Source organism: Trachypithecus francoisi, unplaced genomic scaffold, assembly GCF_009764315.1.
Source record: "Trachypithecus francoisi isolate TF-2019V2 unplaced genomic scaffold, Tfra_2.0 Lachesis_group4, whole genome shotgun sequence".
Classification (NCBI taxonomy): domain Eukaryota; kingdom Metazoa; phylum Chordata; class Mammalia; order Primates; family Cercopithecidae; genus Trachypithecus; species Trachypithecus francoisi.
In genome coordinates, this window is record NW_022681469.1 from 95,457,197 (window position 1) to 95,475,947 (window position 18,751).

At 39.6% G+C, this 18,751-nt stretch overlaps 1 protein-coding gene across 8 annotated transcripts in view; it reads left to right on the forward strand.

Annotated features, from left to right (window-relative positions):
• Positions 1–16,440, forward strand: part of CCDC126 (coiled-coil domain containing 126) — a 45,416-nt gene extending 28,976 nt beyond the window's left edge. For 6 of the 8 annotated variants that reach the window (XR_004432816.1, XR_004432818.1, XR_004432817.1 and 3 more), the window contains one exon: positions 12,106–16,440. Coding sequence is in view for 3 of the 8 variants with exons in the window: in XM_033192746.1 (XP_033048637.1) it covers positions 12,106–12,290 (185 nt within the window). In the remaining 5 variants the exon portion in view is untranslated. The remainder of the gene's footprint in view (positions 1–12,105) is intronic. The other 2 variants (XM_033192748.1, XM_033192749.1) reach the window with 2 other exon arrangements.
• The last annotated feature ends 2,311 nt before the right edge of the window (positions 16,441–18,751 follow it).

Below are 18,751 nucleotides of genomic sequence, written 5' to 3' on the forward strand. Positions count from 1 at the left end.
GAAACGTCACCCCTGCCAGCCAGGAGTGAGAACTGTCCCCACTGTACTCATGGGACCGGTGGAGACCACATGGAGAACCAGGACTTTACCTCCACATGGCAGTAATGAACTGTTCATCTCCCTTCCCTCTGGTATGATGTCGGGGGAAGCCTGCAGAGAGTCAGGACCCTCATTGTCCCCAGTGAGTATGAGACCATCCCCACCACACTGTCAGTGGAGAATACATGGGGACCTGGAACTCCCATCTCTACCCAGCAGGAATGAGGAGCCCACCACCCTTGAGTATCATGGAAGCTGAATGGGGCACCTGGACTTCTGCCTCTGCCTGGCAGTAACAAGTTGGCACCCCTCCCCCGCCAGAGTGGTGTTAGAGAAAACCACCTAAAACAGGAGGTTTAAATAAGATCCAGAGTCTCATAATACGAAAATGTCCAAATTTCAAACACAAATCACTTATACTAAGAACCAGGAAGATCTCAGACTGATTGAAAAATGACAGTGACTGCTATGGTTTGAGTGTATGTGTCCCTCCAAAATTCCTATATTGAAACCTAATCTGGTGGTATTAGAAGGTGGAGTCTTTGGGAGATGATCCTGTCATGAGGACTCTACCCTTGTGAATGGGATTAATGCCCTTTAAACAGAGGCTTCAGAGAGCTGCCTTGTCTCTTCCACCCCTCTGCCACGTCAGGACACCTAGAAGACACCATCTGTGAGGAACAGACCCTCAGCAGATGCCAAATCTGCCTGCCCCTTGAGGGTGCACTTTCCAGCCTCCGGAACTGTGAGAAATCAATTTCTATTAATTACCTAGTCTATGGTGTTTTGTGATGGCAACCTGAATAGGCTAAGACAAGGACATATTAGAATTATCTGAAAAAGATTTTAAAGCTGCTATGATACAATTTCTTCAATGAGCATTTAATGAATTTGAAGCAAATGAAAAAGACACCTTCAAAAAAAAAATAGTCTCAGGAGAAAAATAGAACATATAAACAAAAACCAAATGGAAATGTTAGAAGTGAAAAATACAATTAAAGTAACAAGTTCAGCAAATGGACTCAACAACAGAATGGAGGGGACAGAGGAAAGAATCAGTAAACTGGAAGATAGAACAATGTGTAATTAACCTATCCAAATAACAGGGAGAAAAACGGACAAAAATAAATAAAAAGAATAGAGCTTCCAGAACCTGTGGGACCATAACTAAAAATCTAACATTTGTGTCATTAGAATTTCAGGAGAGGAGAATGAGAGCAGAGCTGGAAAAGCAATCGAAGAAATACTGGCTGTAAAATTTCCATATTTGGCAAAAGACAGATTTAAGAAGCTGAGCAAACCCCAAGTAGGATAAAACCATGCTAAGAACTTCATGCCAAGATAACATAGTAATTAAAATTTGGAAAAAAAAAAAAAAAGAAGGAAAGTGACCAGCAACCAGCCTTTACCTATGAGAGAAAGACAAGTTTTAAAATTTGTACATAAAAAGTTTACATATTGACTTATGTAGAATGCTCTGTTTATCCAATTTACATATATATGACATTCCAACAATGGTGGAATACACGTTTTTCAAGAGTCCATGGAGGCAGGGCGTGGTGACTTAGGCCTGTAATCCCAGCACTTTGGGAGGCCGAGGCAGGAAGATCATTTGGAGTCAGGAGTTCAAGACCAGCCTGGCCAAAAAGGTGAAACCCCATCTCTACTAAAAATACAAAAATTAGCTCATTGTGGTTGCGCATGCCTGTAATCCCAGCTACTCAGGAGGCTGAGGTATGAGAATTGCTTGAACTGGGAGGCAGAGGTTGCAGTGAGCTGAGATTGTGCCACTGCATTCCAGCCTGGGTGACAGAGTGAGACTGTTTCAGTTAATCAGTCAATCAGTCAATCATCCGTGAAGGTTGGGTGTGGTGGCTCACACCTGTAACTCTAGCACTTTGGGAGGCCAAGGTGGGCAGATTGCTTGAGAACAGGAGCTCTTAACTAGGGAGACTGAGGTGGGAGGATCCCTTGAGCCCAGGAGGTTGAGGCTGCAATGAGCCATGAGCATGCTACTGTATTCCAGCCTAGGTGACAGAGCAAGACCCTATCTGAAAAAAAAAAAAAACAAAAAGTCCATAGAATATTTACCAAAGTAGACCTTGTTCTGGGCCATAAAACAAGCCTCACAAACTTAAAAGAATTGAAATCATACTGAGTATGTTCTCTGACCACAGTGTAGAAATCAATAATGGAAAGATAATAGGAAAATCTCTAATAGTTGGAAACTGGACAACATACTTCTAAATAATGAGTCAAAGAGGAAATCTCAAGGGAAATGAATACAAATGAAAATGCAACATAAAAAATTGTGGGACACAGCTAAAGCAGTGCTGAGAGGGAAATTTAGATATATGCACTAAGTGCATAAATCAGAAAAGAGGAAAAGTCTCAAATCCATAATCTAAGCTATTAGAGAACCTAGAAAAAGAAAAGCAAACTAAATCCAAAGCAAGTAGAAAAAAGGAAATGGTGAAGATAAAAGCAGAAATCAATGAAGCTGAAAACAGAAAAACAGTAGAGAAAATCAATGAAACAAAGAGCTTGTCCTTTTAATAGGGTCAAAAAAAAAAAGGACAAACTTCTCATAAAACTGAAAAAGAAAAAAGACATAAATTACCAACATCAGGAATGAAAAAATGAATATCACGGCAGATCCTGCAGATACCAAAAGGATAATAAAGGAACACTGAACAGCTCTGTGCACATAAATTTGATAACTTGGATGAAATGGATCAGTTTCTCAAAAAACAAATTGCCACAATCCACCCAATATGAAATAGATAATTTGAATAGTCCTATAACTATTAAGGAAATTTGGCTGGGCACGCCTGTAATCCCAGCATTTTGGGAGGCTGAGGCGGATCACGAGGTTAGGAGTTCAAGACCAGCTTTACCAACATGCCGAAACCCCATCTCTACTAAAAACAAAAAAAATTAGTCGAGCGTTGTGTTGCGCACCTGTAATCCCAGCTACTCAGGAGGCTGAGGCAGGAGAATTGCTTGAACCTGAGAGGCAGAGGTTGCAGTGAGCAGAGATGGAGCCACTGCACTCCAGCCTGGGTGACAGGCGGAGACCCTATCTCAAAAAGAAAAAAAAAAAGAAGAAACTTAATTTGTAATTTAAAAGTTCCCCCCCCCACCATAAAAAAATCTCTAGGCTCAGATGATTTTGCTGGAGAATTCTCTCTGCAATGTAAAGAAGAATTAGCGTAATTTTATGCAGTCTTTTCCAGAAAATAGAAGGAGGAGCAATTCCTAGTTCATTTTATAAAGCTAGTTTGTCTTTACACCCAAGTAGGCAAATACAGCATAAAAAAATAAAAACTACAGATCAAAATTCCCCCGAATATAGATGTGAACATTCTTAAGAAAATATTAGCAAACAATTCAGCAGCATATAAAAAGAATTAAACACCAAGTTTTTTTTTTTTTTTTTTTGAGATGGAGTTTCACTCTGTTGCCCAGGGTGGACTGCAGTGGTGTGATCTCAGCTCAGTGAAACCTCTGCCTCCCAGGTTCAAGCAATTCTCCCACCTCAGTCTTCCAAGTAGCTTGGATTACAGGTGCCTGCCACCATGCCCGGCTAATTTTTGTATTTTTAGTAAAGACAGGGTTTCACCATGTTGGCCAAGCTGGTCTTGAACACCCGACCTCAAGTGATCCGCCCGCCTTGGCCTTCCAAAGTGCTGGGATTACAGGTATGAGCCATCACGTCCAGCCACAAAGTGGTATTTATTCCAAAGATGCAAAGCTGTTCAGTATTTGAAGATCAATCATTGTAATACCATATACCAAATAAACAGATTAATGGGAGGGAAATGGGTTTTACTGTAAAAGGGCAACATAGGGATCCTAGTGGTGATAGAAATATTCTGCATCTTAACTCTTATCAATGTCAGCATTCTTGTTGTGATTTTGTATACAGTTTTGCAAGATGTTACCATTGTAGGAAAACTGGGCAAGGGGCATTGGAATTTTTGTATTCATTATTTCTTACAACTCTTTGTAAATCTACAGTTATCTCAAAACAAAAAGTTAATTTAACAATTAAGGAAAAAACCCGAAGCCAAATCTGTAAAATGCATGGTCCTTGTATTCCAGATATGTTAAAGGAAAGTCAATCTCAGAATTCCTATTAGATATGATTTTTATGTAGCTATTTAAAGCATGGTCTGTTGGCCGGGCGCGGTGTCTCAAGGCTGTAATCCCAGCACTTTGGGAGGCCGAGACGGACGGATCACGAGGTCAGGAGATCGAGACCATCCTGGCTAACACGGTGAAACCCCGTCTATACTAAAAAATACAAAAAACTAGCCAGGTGAGGTGGCGGGCGCCTATAGTCCCAGCTACTCGGGAGGCTGAGGCAGGAGTATGGCGTAAACCCGGGAGGCGGAGCTTGCAGTGAGCCGAGATCCGGCCACTGCACTCCAGCCTGGGTGACAGAGACTCCGTCTCAAAACAAAACAAAACAAAACAAAACAGCATAGTCTCTTTATGGTGATTTGTATCATTTAGGCAAAGCCATTATCTAGCATTTCTTAGGAAAAATTGGGCTTATTTTAGGAACTAAGGTATTTGTATTTAATGTTTGATGAGAACTTATCTTAGTTCACTCATGTGATCTAAACTGCCTTGCAATCTTTTTTTTTTTTTTTTTTTTTTTTGAGGCGGAGTCTTGCTCTGTCGCCCGCACTGGAGTGCAGTGGCCGGATCTCAGCTGACTGCAAGCTCCGCCTCCCGGGTTTACGCCATTCTCCTGCCTCAGCCTCCCGAGTAGCTGGGACTACAGGCGCCGCCACCTCGCCTGGCTAGTTTTTGTATTTTTAGTAGAGACGGGGTTTCACCGTGTTAGCCAGGATGGTCTCAATCTCCTGACCTCGTGATCCGCCCGTCTCGGCCTCCCAAAGTGCTGGGATTACAGGCTTGAGCCACCGCGCCCAGCCTTTTTTTTTTTTTTTTGAGACGGAGTCTCGCTCTGTCGCCCAGGCTGGAGTGCAGTGGCTAGATTTCAGCTCACCGCAAGCTCCGCCTCCCAGGTTCACGCCATTCTCCTGCCTCAGCCTCCCGAGTAGCTGGGACTACAGGCGCCCACCACCTCGCCCGGCTAGTTTTTTGTATTTTTTAGTAGAGACGGGGTTTCACTGTGTTAGCCAGGATGGTCTCGATCTCCTGACCTTGTGATCCGCCTGCCTCGGCCTCCCAAAGTGCTGGGATTACAGCCTTGAGCCACCGCGCCCGGCCAATCTTTTTTTTTTTTTGAGACAGAGTTTCGCTCTTGTTGCCCAGGCTGGAGTACAATGGCGCAATCTCGGCTCACTACAACCTCCACCTCCGGGGTTCAAGTGATTCTTCTGCCTTAGCATCCTGAGTAGCTGGGATTACAGGCATGGGTCACCACACTCAGCTAATTTTGTATTTTTAGTAGGGACAGGGTTTCTCCATGTTGGTCAGACTGATCTCAAACTCCCAACCTCAGGTGATCTGCCTGCCTTGGTCTCCCAAAGTGCTGGGATTACAGGCGTGAGCCACTGTGCCCGGCCCTGCCTTGCAATCTTAAGAAGAGAAGTAATAAATTAATTGTTGAGTGACATAATTTATTAAGCACCCAGTGGGAGAAGGTAGCTATATTAAAAATACAAAAGATTAAACAATGAATGTACACTTAATCATAGAATTAATGAAGTCTTTGAAAGCACTTTTACCTAACAGTGTTCTCTTTGCTATGATATTTAGTTTGTATTTCTTTGAAATACAAAGTAAAGAAAGCATTCTTTCTTTACTGCTAGTAGCTTCATAATAAAACTTTACACTGGGTAACTCACTTTGATAACCAAGAAGCAACTTCTGGCTGGGCGTGGTGACTCATACCTGTAATCCTAGCACTTTGGGAGGCCAAGGAGGGAGGATCACTTGAGCTCAGGACTTTGATACCAGCCTGGCAACATGGCAAAATCTTGTCTCTACAGAAAATTAGCTGAGTGTGGTGGTGGGCATCTGTAATCCCAGCTACTTGGTAGACTGAGGTGGGAGGACCTCCTGAGCCCAGAGGTTGAGGCTGCAATGAGCCGAGATTGCACCACAGCACTCCAGCCTGGGCAGAGACAGTGAGACCCTGTATCCGAAAAAAGAAAAGAAGTGATTTCTAAATTTTCTTGCTCGCACCATTAAGCTAATATTTAGTGGTGGCAAAGTATTGATTTGAATTTGAAAAATATTAATAAGGAAAAGTTTTTGACTTGTACGATGTATATTAAACACTTCTGTGTCATTTTGCATTTTACAACAGTTTTATTCCTTTTGTGTGTACATACAGGTTTATCTATTTAGACCTGCCTCTCTACTAAATAGATTTGAGGCAGCTGACATTAAGAGTACAAACCAGAAAACAATATTTAGGTATAAAAAGGTAAAGTACGGCCAGGCCTGGTGGCTCACGCCTGTAGTCCCAGCACTTTGGGAGGCTGAGGTGGATGGATTGCTCGAGCCCAGAAGTTCGAGAATCGCCCAGGCAACATGATGAAACCCTATCTCTACAAAAATTAACCCAGCATGGTGGTGTGTGCCTGTAGTCCCAGCTATTCGGCAGGGAGTGGGGAGGGGGCGCTGAGGTGGGAGGAAATCACTTGAATCCAGGAGGTCAAGGCCGCAGTGAGCCATGATTGTGCTATTGCACTCCAGCCTGGGCGGTAGAGCAGGACCCTGTCTCAAAAAAAAAAAGATAAGAGACATATGACATAAGTAGGGGGTCTGCAAGAGCCTGTGTGCTTATGTTTGTGCCAGTCATGTGGCTGGTGGCCCTCAGATTTATTCCTTACCCTTTCTCTGTTCTATTTCTCAAGGAAGAGTGAGTGATTCCAGTAGGTGGCATTTTCCAAGTTCCCAAATCAGCTGACTTCTGCCTGGGTTCAGCCAGTGGGAGGTATGGAAGGAATTTGGAAAGCAGGAAGAAGGGAAGGTATTTCCCCGCCCCCCCTCTGCTTCAGGTGGGGTCTCTGGCAGAGCCCATGATTGTTTTGTAGTGCTACCTTCTGCCAGACAACCTGCTTTGGTTCTGTTTTTCCACAAGGTGAGCTTGGACTTGGCCTCTGGTAAATCACTGCGTTCTCCCTCTGTTCCATAGTTCAAGGGATGATAGTGGCTTCCTGCTGTGCCTTACAATCACTGATTATGTTTAGCATAGTTAGAATCTTTTTATACCCAGTATCTTTAGCATATTTAATAGCATCATATACCCTTCTTTTGATTTTTGTGTGCTATGAAATAATCAGGCTAGGTTTATGTTTTTATGTGATTTTTTCCCCCTTCTTAAACTATTTGATCTTCTCCCAGAATAAGGAAGTTAAAGTAGAAACAGAGCAACCTTTAAGTGGTTTATTTTTTAAATTGGATCCTTCATTTCTATCTCAGTGATGATGCTACCTACCAAACATGTGAATTAGACCTTCAGCAAATGTTCATTTCAAACATTTGTCGAGTGTCTACTGTGTGATGAAGCACCCTAAAAGGATAGATATGACAGGATCTCTGTTTCCAAGTTGCTTTTAGGGGTTCAAGGTCTAAGATAGGGAAGGGGTTCTTACTGCTAGCACCTTCAGTGATGGAGCTTTATGGGGGAAAGTATTATAGATGCACATATAATATTAATACAAGCATGTAATTCCCTTAAAGATGTCGTCTCATGTAAACATAAAATTGTATTGTGAATGTAGAGAAAGGAAGATACTTGGTGTATTTGAAAGAACTCCAAATTCAACTAAGTGATTTTATATCATGGAGGAAGGTAGATATAATCTCTTCGTCTCTTTTTTTTATAATATTAAAATAGTCGATTTTAGAAAATTTAAAAGCTCTATATTTAATAATAATTTAGAACATTGTAAAGTTATCATATAGTTGTTTCTCATTTATCCTTTTTCTTTAATTGCCAGTTTCTAACCCTGACTGAAATAAGTGATTAGACTGTACCTTTATAATTCTCACACCTCAGTTTAATGTCAAACCTCCAAGGTCTTTAGCTTCGTTTCATTAATGTGTTAAGCCTGTCCCCTGCCTGCCCATTTTAGGTTGCTACTTCTTTTAGTATTATAAAGGAGTGACTGCCATGGAAAAGGAGATCCAGGATTTATGATTTAGTCTTAACTGCTGAAGAGTTTTAAAAAATATGATTATCTCCTGTTTACCAAATACTATTGCAACTCTTGATTGAAAGGTATTAATAAATAAATGTCCCCTCTCCCAATGTTTTATTTTGAAACTTTTCAACTCTACAGAAGAAATTTAAAAATTGTATGGTAAACATCATATATCTTTCATCTAAGCTCACAATTGGCTAACATTTTTTTTTTTTATGTCTGCTTTTTCTTTTCTTTTTTTGAGATGGAGTCTTGCTCTGTTGCCCAGGCTGGAGTGCAGTGGCGCGATCTCAGCTCACTGCAACCTCCACCTCCTGGGTTCACGTAGTTCTTCTGCTTCAGCCTCTGGAGTAGCTGGGACTACAGACATATACCACCACGCCTGGGCTAAGTTTTTTGTATTTTAGTGGAGATGGGGTTTTACCGTGTTGGCCATGGTGTCCAGGCTGGTCTCGAATGCCTGACCTCAAGTGATCCACCCCGCCTCGGCTGCCCAAAGTGTTGGGATTACAGGCGTGAGCCACCGTGCCCAATCCTCTTTATATATACAAATATCTATGTTTATTTCTTTTTGGTACCATCTGAAAGAAGTATATGTCATGATATTTCATTCCTGGGTACTTCTTGCTGAAGGATTTTTGTAAATGTTTTTCTTGTATATTCCCTTTAAACTAGAATGTTGAGGTGTTCATGATGAATGATGCAAGAGATGCACTGCTTGGTAAATCTCATTTTAGCATAAGACTTGCTCCAAATAGTTTCCCCCTCACTTTATATTACATTTCTATTTTTATAAGTATTTTGTATCACCCTCTATCACAACCACTATCGTAGTACTACTCCTTTCTGATACCTTTTTTTCCCACTTCTAAACAGTTGTAAAATATTGATAACATAAAATTTGCATTAAAATAATTTTTAAGGCTGGCTGCAGTGGCTCACGCCTGTAATCCCAACACTTTGGGAGGCCGAGGTGGGCGGATCACCTGAAGTCAGGAGTTTGAGATCAAAGACCAGCCTGGCCAACATGGTGAAACCCTGTCTCTACTAAAAATACAAAAATTAGCTGGCCATGGTGGCGCACGTCTGTAATCCCAGCTACTCAGGAGGCTGAGACAGGAGAATCACTTGAACCTGGGAGGTGGAGGTTGCAGTGATCTGAAATTGCTCCAGTGCACTCCAGCCTGGGTGACAGAGTGAGACTCAGTCTCAAAAAAAAAAAAAAAATCAGGGGCGGGGCACAGTGGCTCACGTCTGTAATCCCAGCACTTTGGGAGGCCGAGGTGGGTGGCTTACCTGAGGTTGGGAGTTTGAGACCAGCCTGACCAACATGGAGAAAACCCCACCTCTACTAATAATACAGAATTAGCCAGGCATGGTGGCACATGCCTGTAATCCCAGCTGCTCGGGGGGCTGAGGCAGGAGAATCACTTGTACCTGGGAGGTGGAGGTTGTGATGAGCCAAGATCGTGCCATTGCACTCCAGCCTGGGCAACAAGAGTTTAACTCTGTCTCAAAAAAAAAAAAAAAATTGTTTTTAAAATATGCAGTTCATCAATATTCATTATATTCACAGTGTTGTGCAGCCATCACTACTGTATCTTTCCAAAACTTGTACCACTCCAAACAAGAAATCTGTAACATCTGAGCAGTAAATCTTTATTCCTTCCCCTGGTCCTTGATAACCTGTAGTCTACTTTCTGTTTGTATACGTATACCTATTCTACATATTCTATATAAGTGGAATTGTACAATATGTGATGTTTTGTGTCTGGCTTATTTCACTTACCATAACGTTTTCAAGGTTCATCTGTGTTATAGCATGTATCAGAATGTCATTCCTTTTTCTGACTGAATAATATTCCATTGTGTTTACATATATACCACATTTTGTTTATCCGTTTATCTGTTGATGGACACTTGATTTGTTTCTACCTTTTGACTGTTGTGAATAAACCTGAAATGAACATTGGTGTGTAAGTATCCCTGTGAGCTCTGAGTCCTTGCTTTTGATTTTTTTTTTTTTTTTTTTTTGAGTGTATACCTAGGAGTGGAATTCTGGCAATTTTATATTTAAGTTTTTGAGGAACTGACAAACTATCTTCTACAGCATCTGCACCATTTTATATTCCCACCACTAATGTGTGAGGGTTTCAGTTTCTCTGCATCCTTGCCAACACTTATTTTTCATTTCTTTGGTGACAGCTATCCTAGTAAGTGTGAAATGGCATCTCATTGAGTTTTGGTTTATATTTCCATAGTGGCCAGTGATATTGAACATCTTTTCATGTACTTATTGGCCATTAGCATATCTTCTTTTGAGAGTGTCTATTCAAGTCCTTTGTCCATTTTAAAACTTGATTGATCTTTTTGTTCATGAATTGTAAGAGATCTTTATATATTCTGGATAGTAGATCTTTATCATGTATATGGTTTGCAAATGTTTTTTCCCCTTCTATAGGTTGTCTTTTCATTTTCTTGATTAATGTCCTTTTATGCACAAAAGTTTTAAATGTTGATGAAGTTCAATTTATTTTCTCTTTTGTTGCTTGTGGTTTTCTGATAGAACCATCAGCACATTTATCAGTTGTTAGATGATTTCTCTCCTGGTGATCCTGAATTAGGGCGTGGGCTGATTTTTTGGTACATGATCAACAAAAATAACAGTATTCCTTGTCACTAACTGAGTACCTAATACATGCTACATGATTTTGGGAAACCTGAGAAAGAGAATTCTAAGGCAGAAAAGCCTCATAATTTTATTCTTGCCAAGTAAAGTTTACTAAAACTCCATAACATTACAAAGAGATTAGAAGATATTGTCTTCCCCACCTTTTTTCTGTGGGAACTTTAAGTCAGAACTGCTGCTAGTGTCCTACTGCACTGAACAGGTTCCTGGCATTTGCACTGGACCCTAGGCTCCCTCACAACTCCACCCCTGTAGAGGTTCTCTATTTCTGTATTTCATGGACTCTCTTACTTAGCTAGCTTTTAACTTTACCGGCTTAGTCTGTGTTATTTTTTATTTTTATATTTTCGAGATGGAGTCTCGCTCTGTCGCCCAGGCTGGAGTGCAGTGGCGCAGTCTTGGCTCGCTGCAAGCTGTGCCTCCCAGGTTCAAGGGATTCTCCTGCCTCAGCCTCCCAAGTAGCTGGGACCACAGGCGCATGCGACCACGCCTGGCTAATTATTTATATTTTTAGTAGAGACGGGGTTTCACCATGTTAGCCAGGATGGTCTCGATCTCCTGACCTTGTGATCCGTCCGCCTCGGCCTCCCAAAATGCTGGGATTACAGGTCTGTGGTATTTTTTACAAACTGCTTAAGAAACTCAAGATAAATGAATTACTCACAGCAGGACTAACGTTTTGAACCAGACTTTGAAATCTATTATATCGCACTGGAAAAGTGAGAGTTTCCCCCACATTTACAACTCCAAAATTCCTTTTGGAAAACTCTTTGTAAATGATGCTGTTGATTTAAAAATTAGGGCCAGGATCAGTGGCTCACACCTGTAATCCTAGCACTTTGGGAGGCTGAGGAGTGCGGATCACCTGAGGTCAGGAGTTCAAGAGCAGCCTGGCCAACATGGTAAAACCCCATCTCCACTAAAAATACAAAAATTAGCTGGGCATGGTGGCGGGAGCCTGTAATCCCAGCTACCCAGGAGGCTGAGGCAGGAGAATCACTGGAACCTAGGAGGTGCAGGCTGCAGTGAGCTGAGATCATGCCACTGCACTCCAGCCTGGGTGACAGAGGGAAACTGTCTTAAAAAAAAAATAGGCTTTTCCTATTTGTAGTATGAGTGCATTCTCTCTAGTACATTTTCTCTAGATGACCCAGTAGTTGTCCACCTCTTTCCTTCAAACTGTAAAAACACAAAAATTAAGAGCTCTATTAATGTTTATTTTATTCTGATTTTTTCCCCTAGCGGATCTGAAAAGAACAATTGCTGTCCTTCTGGATGACATTTTGCAACGATTGGTGAAGCTGGAGAACAAAGTTGACTATATTGTTGTGAATGGCTCAGCAACCAACACCACCAATGGTACTAGTGGGAATTTGGTGCCAGTAACCACAAATAAAAGAATGAATGTCTCAGGCAGTATCAGATAGCAGTTGAAAATCACTTTATGCTGCTCCATCCACTGTGGATTTTATCCTATGGCAGAAAAGCTTTATATCCTATGGCAGAGTAATACTTTACAATAAAAGCTCTACACATTTTCAAGGAGTATGCTGGATTAATGGAACTCTAATTCTGTACATAAAAATTTTAAAGTTATTTGTTTGCTTTCAGGCAAGTCTGTTCAATGCTGTACTATGTCCTTAAAGGGAATTTGGTAATTTGGTTGATGTGATAAGCAGGTAGGTGAGTTTTGTATAAATCTTTTGTGTTTGAGATCAAGCTGAAATGAAAACTCTGAAAACATGGATTCATTTCTATAACATATTTATTTAAGTATATAACATGTTTTTTGGACAAGTGGAGAATATTTAATCATTCTGTCATTTGTTCTCAATGATGTAACTGTTAGTTAGACTAAGGCTATTTGAAAATGTGCTTATTTCTAGTACTATATTTTGTTGTTCCAATTATGAGCAGAGAAAGGAAATATAATGTTGGAAGTAATGTTTTGAAATCATGACCCAAAGAATGTATTCATTTGCACTATCCTTCAGAATAACCGAAGGTTAATTATTGTGTATTTTAAAAAACTACACTTATAAGAGTATCATCTTGAAATGGGTAGCAGCCACTGTCCATTACCTATCATAAACATTGGGGCAATTTAATAATAGCATTAAAATAGTTGTAAACTCTAATCTCATACTTAAATTTTTCTTATATTCTGAAGAATAAAAGATATTTTTATGATGAGAGTAACAATAACTAAATTATTCATGATTTTTCACATACATGAATGTTCTTTTAAAAGTTTAACCCTTTGAGTGATGCTATCAGGAAAGCACATTATTTTTATATTTGGGTTAATTTTGCTTTTGTCCAGGAGGAAGGGATTTGGGAGACGAACTCTTGAGGACTTTAGCCAGATGTATATAATAAAGGTACTTTTGTGCTGCATTAAATTGCTTGGAAAATGTTAACATTATATTATATAAGAGTATCCTTTATGAAATTTTGAATTTGTATAACAGATACATTAGATATTCATTTTATATAATGGCCACTTAATTAAGAACATTTAAAGTATAAACTATGAAGATTGACTATCTTTTCAGGAAAAAAGCTGTATATAGTACAGGGAACCCTAATCTTGGGTAATTCTGGTATAAAACAAATTATACTTTTATTTAAATTTCCCTTGTAGCAAATCTAATTGCCACATGGTGCCCTATATTTCATAGTATTTATTCTCTATAATAACTGCTTAAGTGCAGCTAGCTTCTAGATTTAGACTGTGTAGAATTTAGTTTAGATATTGTATTGTTCATTATTATAATATGCTACCACATGTAGTAGCAATAATTATAATATTTTATTAAAATAAATATGTGAAATATTGTTTCATGAAAGACAGATTTCCAAATCTCTGTTCTCTTCTCTGTACTCTCTACCCTTATGTGAAGAAATTAATTATATGCCATTGCCAGGTAGAAGTTTGGAATAATTGTTTAGTCTCTCCTATTAGATGTGGACATTTTTGTTTTTGGGTTTTTTTTTTCAGGGATGAAATAAAATATATTATTTCTACCTACAAAATATTACAGGCCTTTTTCTTTAATGTTGGTTGTGCATTTAATAAATGATAAATAGTTAAAAGGAATATTAAGAAAATTTTGGTTTTGTTTCAATTCCAGATAACTTTTTCAAAAGAGAAAAACTGAAGGTTACCCAATAGTGCCTCTCATTTGGTACCTAGGGTAGGAGAGTCTGAGTGCAGAGAGAGATTGGAGAACTAAGGCTTGACTTCTTAAAAATCAACAGTAAACTGATAATCTGAAATGGGTAGCAGCCACATTTACAAATCAACAGTAGACTGTTGATTTTAAGAAGTCAAGCCTTAGTATTTATATCTTCAGTTAATCTTAATTTAGACATTAGCACAGAGGGCATCACTAAAGGTACTAAAAACTTGCAAACTTGTATCAGGGTGTCTTTGGGTTTACTTTAAGCAAATATATGAGTTAAAAAGTAATTTAAATATTATTTCAGGTAGTTAATGATAGATAACTTAGGTCTCATTAGTTTTCAAGAAACACGTATGATTTTGACTCTGGAGTTACATAGACTGCAGAGACTCAAATCTGCTTTTTTATTGATCATATTACTTATTTTGAATTTATAGAAATCTGTCTCATCTCATTTAGTTATGCCTTGGAAGCCCAAAGTGTTAGCAGCTTACATAGGAACCTCTCACACACAGTTTTGGCTTAAATGTAAACAATGTTCTGTTTTTAACCACACACTTTGAGCTGAGTAGCTATTAGTATAGTTACCATTTTTCCCCCTTTCTCTTATAGAAGTATCTACCTGAAAAGGGAGCATGATGTAATGAAACAGACCAAAAAATATATAGTTAATTGAAACCATTTTTCTCCCATAATTAAAAGCCCTGAATGATTCTTAAGAACTTTTGTTTAGGGAACTGGTATTGCTCATGTAGTCTCAGCTACTCAGGGGCTGAGGCAGGAGGACTGCTTGAGCCTGGGAAGTGGAGGCTGCAGTGAGCCATGATTGCACTACTGCACTCCAGCCTGGGCGATAGAGCAAGATCCTGTCCCAAAACGGTAACAACAACAACAAACCAGGAGAAACAATGAGAATATAGAGAAACACAATGGGAAAAAGTCTGAAATCTTTCTACCCAGGGATAACTACTGTTGATATTTTAGTAGATAAATGTGAATCTGATCTCCCCTCCCTACACTCTCTAGTGACTTCCCATTTCTACTTAAAATCCAAAGTTCCCACTGTGGCCTTCAAAGCCCTAATGTGCCCCTGGATGCCTCCTGACCTCATTTCTTACCACCCTCCTCCTTCCCAATTCCTGTTCAGTCATACTGACTTGTCCTTCCTAGGACATACCAAGCATGCTTTTGCCTCAGTAACTTCAAAGATGATATTCCTCTACCTGCCACCACTCTCACCCACAGATAATGTCATGGTTCCCTCCCAAACAGCATTCAGGTGTTCATTCAAATGTTACTTCTTAAGGGAAGTCATCTTTGACCACCTTCCTAAAATACTAGGCCTCAGCACGCTTAGCCATTTTACTTTTCTTTGTAGTTCTGATATACTCAACTTTAAATGGTATATTAATTATTTTGTTTCCTCTCGTGTTTCTTAGAATATAAACTCCAAAGAGGCAAGGACTTCATTTTGTTCATTTATGTAACCTGGGTATTTACAACTGTGTCTAGCTCATAATAGGTACCCAATTAATATTTGTTAATGAGTTACTAAACCCATTCTATACTTTTTTTGCTTTGTGCATATATACATATGTTTTAAAAATAATATACATTTTTGTACAATATAGGATGAATTTCTTTCTAAGTCAGCAAGTAAATAACTTCCATAGTTACTCCATTGTGTGGCTATATCACATTGGTATATCTTTCACTTAATTATTAAGCATTTTGGTTGCAGAGAAAAGATTTAGCCCGAGGTGTGAGACAAGTCTAAAGAGAAGTGGGAAGTCTATAATAGAGTGTGGGGAGGGGAAATTAGACTCACACTCACACTCTTTTTATTGCTTCATGCTGTTACTGTTATTTTAGATGTTGGAGGTAACATAACAAAATACGATTAATACCCATATGGGGGAGACAAAATGGTGAAATATCTCCATTTGTATCGATATATAAGGACATAGAAAATCCAAAATAGGTGTTCATCCTCAGACTTTGTTTTATATCAAGAGCAGCAGGCTAGAAGCATTTTGCAGCATAGGGAGAAGACGGAATAAAATGTACAATGGCTAATTCATAATTTTGTTTGAGAGTGGGGAGGAGATTGAGTAGTGGTCAGATTTTTGCTTGAATCAGATTGAGTTTGTTGCTTTTGGCTTAAATGAATCAATAATACTGTGCATTTAAGTAAGGAAGTTAGGACATGAAGATTTAAAAAAAATTATTGTTCTTCAGATGTTACCAGTATCAGTATGTTTCACATATCTTTTCAGATGAGTTTCGGACCTCCATTGAGTCCTTCGTAGGGCAAGTGTATGTAACTTCACACTGCTTTTAAGTGTTGGTTAGCAGCATTATCTATTTGAATAAATCACTGTTTTTAACTTAATCTTCTTAGGTGCTTGATTCATCCACCCACCCACCCACCCTTTCTTTACTAATTATTCAGGCAAAGAAACAGAATTTCTGAGGAGTCTATGGAGGGGAGAGGGTGATACAGTTGATGTGATATCAAGGCTTGGGGAGAGGACACATTTTTGTGATTGTTTCTATGCAAAAAGAGCATTTATTTTAATATAGAAAATATTATTTTGAAGTTGTTTTAAAATACCTTATATTTTCAGTTTTTTTTTTTTTTTTTTTTTGAGGCGGAGTCTCGCTCTGTCGCCCGGACTGGAGTGCAGTGGCCAGATCTCAGCTCACTGCAAGCTCCGCCTCCCGGGTTTACGCCATTCTCCTGCCTCAGCCTCCTGAGTAGCTGGGACTACAGGCGCCCGCCACCTCGCCCGGCTAGTTTTTGTATTTTTAGTAGAGACGGGGTTTCACCGGGTTAGCCAAGATGGTCTCGATCTCCTGACCTCGTGATCTGCCCGTCTCAGCCTCCCAAAGTGCTGGGATTACAGGCTTGAGCCACCGCGCCCCGCCTACCTTATATTTTTAGAACAGAGGTTGGAAAAATTTGGTCCTTCCATCGATCTACAAGCATGGGTCACCATGGCCAGATATTTAATAATTTTTTATGTTTTTTCTTTTTCTTTTTCTTTTTTTTGAGACGGAGTCTCGCTCTGTCGCCCAGGCTGGAGTGCAGTGGCCGGATCTCAGCTCACTGCAAGCTTTGCCTCTCAGGTTCATGCCATTCTCCTGCCTCAGCCTCCCAAGTAGCTGGGACTACAGGCGCCCGCCACCACATCCGGTTAATTTTTTGTGTTTTTTAGTAGAGATGGGGTTTCATCGTGTTAGCCAGGATGGTCTCGATCTCCTGACCTCGTGATCCACCCGTCTCGACCTCCCAAAGTGCTGGGATTACAGGCTTGAGCCACCTCGCCCGGCCCCTTTCAATTCTTAAGAAAATATATAAAAGAATTATCAGATTGTTCACCTCAAGTTTCTAGTATGAGGCCTTGCACAAATAGGTGTTCAATATATATTTGTTATGTGCGAAAAGGCATCTTTGGAATAGCACATATAAAGCAATATAAAGATATTTCATGGTCCTACAGTTCTTAGACTGTATCACAACAGTCCAAATCCAGTATTTCTAAAAAATCTTAAGGAATGCATAGTACTGTGTTTCAAATGGTATGTTACAATCCATTAGATGTTATCAGTTTAGCGGGTTGTGATTAGCATTTTAAAGCAATGGAATATGAAATATCATGAGCTTTAAGTTGGAGCATACAGTAAGAAAAACAGAAAAATTCTGTTATAAATTATAAGGGTAAATGTTTCCTGAAACTTCAGTTCAACTGTATGTGTGTGTGTGTGTGTGTGTGTGTGTGTGCGCGCACGCGCGCTAGGTCATGATATAAAATGTATTCCTTAGGTAAGTTAAAGTTTTAAAAGTCGTTGACCCAGTATAGTTATACAGATTATAATTTACACAGTGCTGTTCTCATTTTGCTTGATTTAAGAAAACAAAATAATGGATGTAGAAGGGACTATTTTTCAGGTGGAGGAGGTAATTAGAAGAAACTAAAATACACCTACTTTACTAATAGGCTCAGGTCATGTTTTGGGAGACTCTTGGTCAAATAGTTTTGAAGACTTTCCTTCCCCCTTCCCTCATACTATGCAATTAATGATTTCTCTCATTTCTTATGAGAAAAAAATGGAATTGTCAAAGTTTTAACTATCAACTAACTTGTTTGTTTATTTATTTATTTTTTGAGATAGAGTTTCACTCTTGTTGCCCAGGCTGGAGTGCAATGGTGTAATCTTGGCTCACCGCAACCTCTGCCTTCCGGGTTCAAGGGATTCTCCTACCTTAGCCTCCCGAGTAGCTGGGATTACAGGCATGTACCACCACACCCATCTAGTTTTGTATTATTAGTAGAGGTGGGGGTTTCGTTTCTACATGTTGGTCAGGCTGGTCTTGAACTCCCGACCACAGGTGATCTGCCCACCTCGGCCTCCCAAAGTGTTGGGATTACAGACGTGAGCCACCGTGCCCGGCCTCAACTAACATTTTAAAAGTCACACTAAGAATTGTGAACACCCTACCCTGAAGACAAATTATATGTGTTGCTTAAAAGGAATGAAAATGTGATGTTTTAAAAAATTCCTGTTACAAGTTCCTCTTAAAATTATGCTTACTTGCTACTTAATCTATCAACTAAACTTCCTAACTTGCTCCAAATGAGGCAATAGAGCTCAAAATTTTTTTCAACATTTTATAAAATATTTCAAGCATGCAGCCAAAC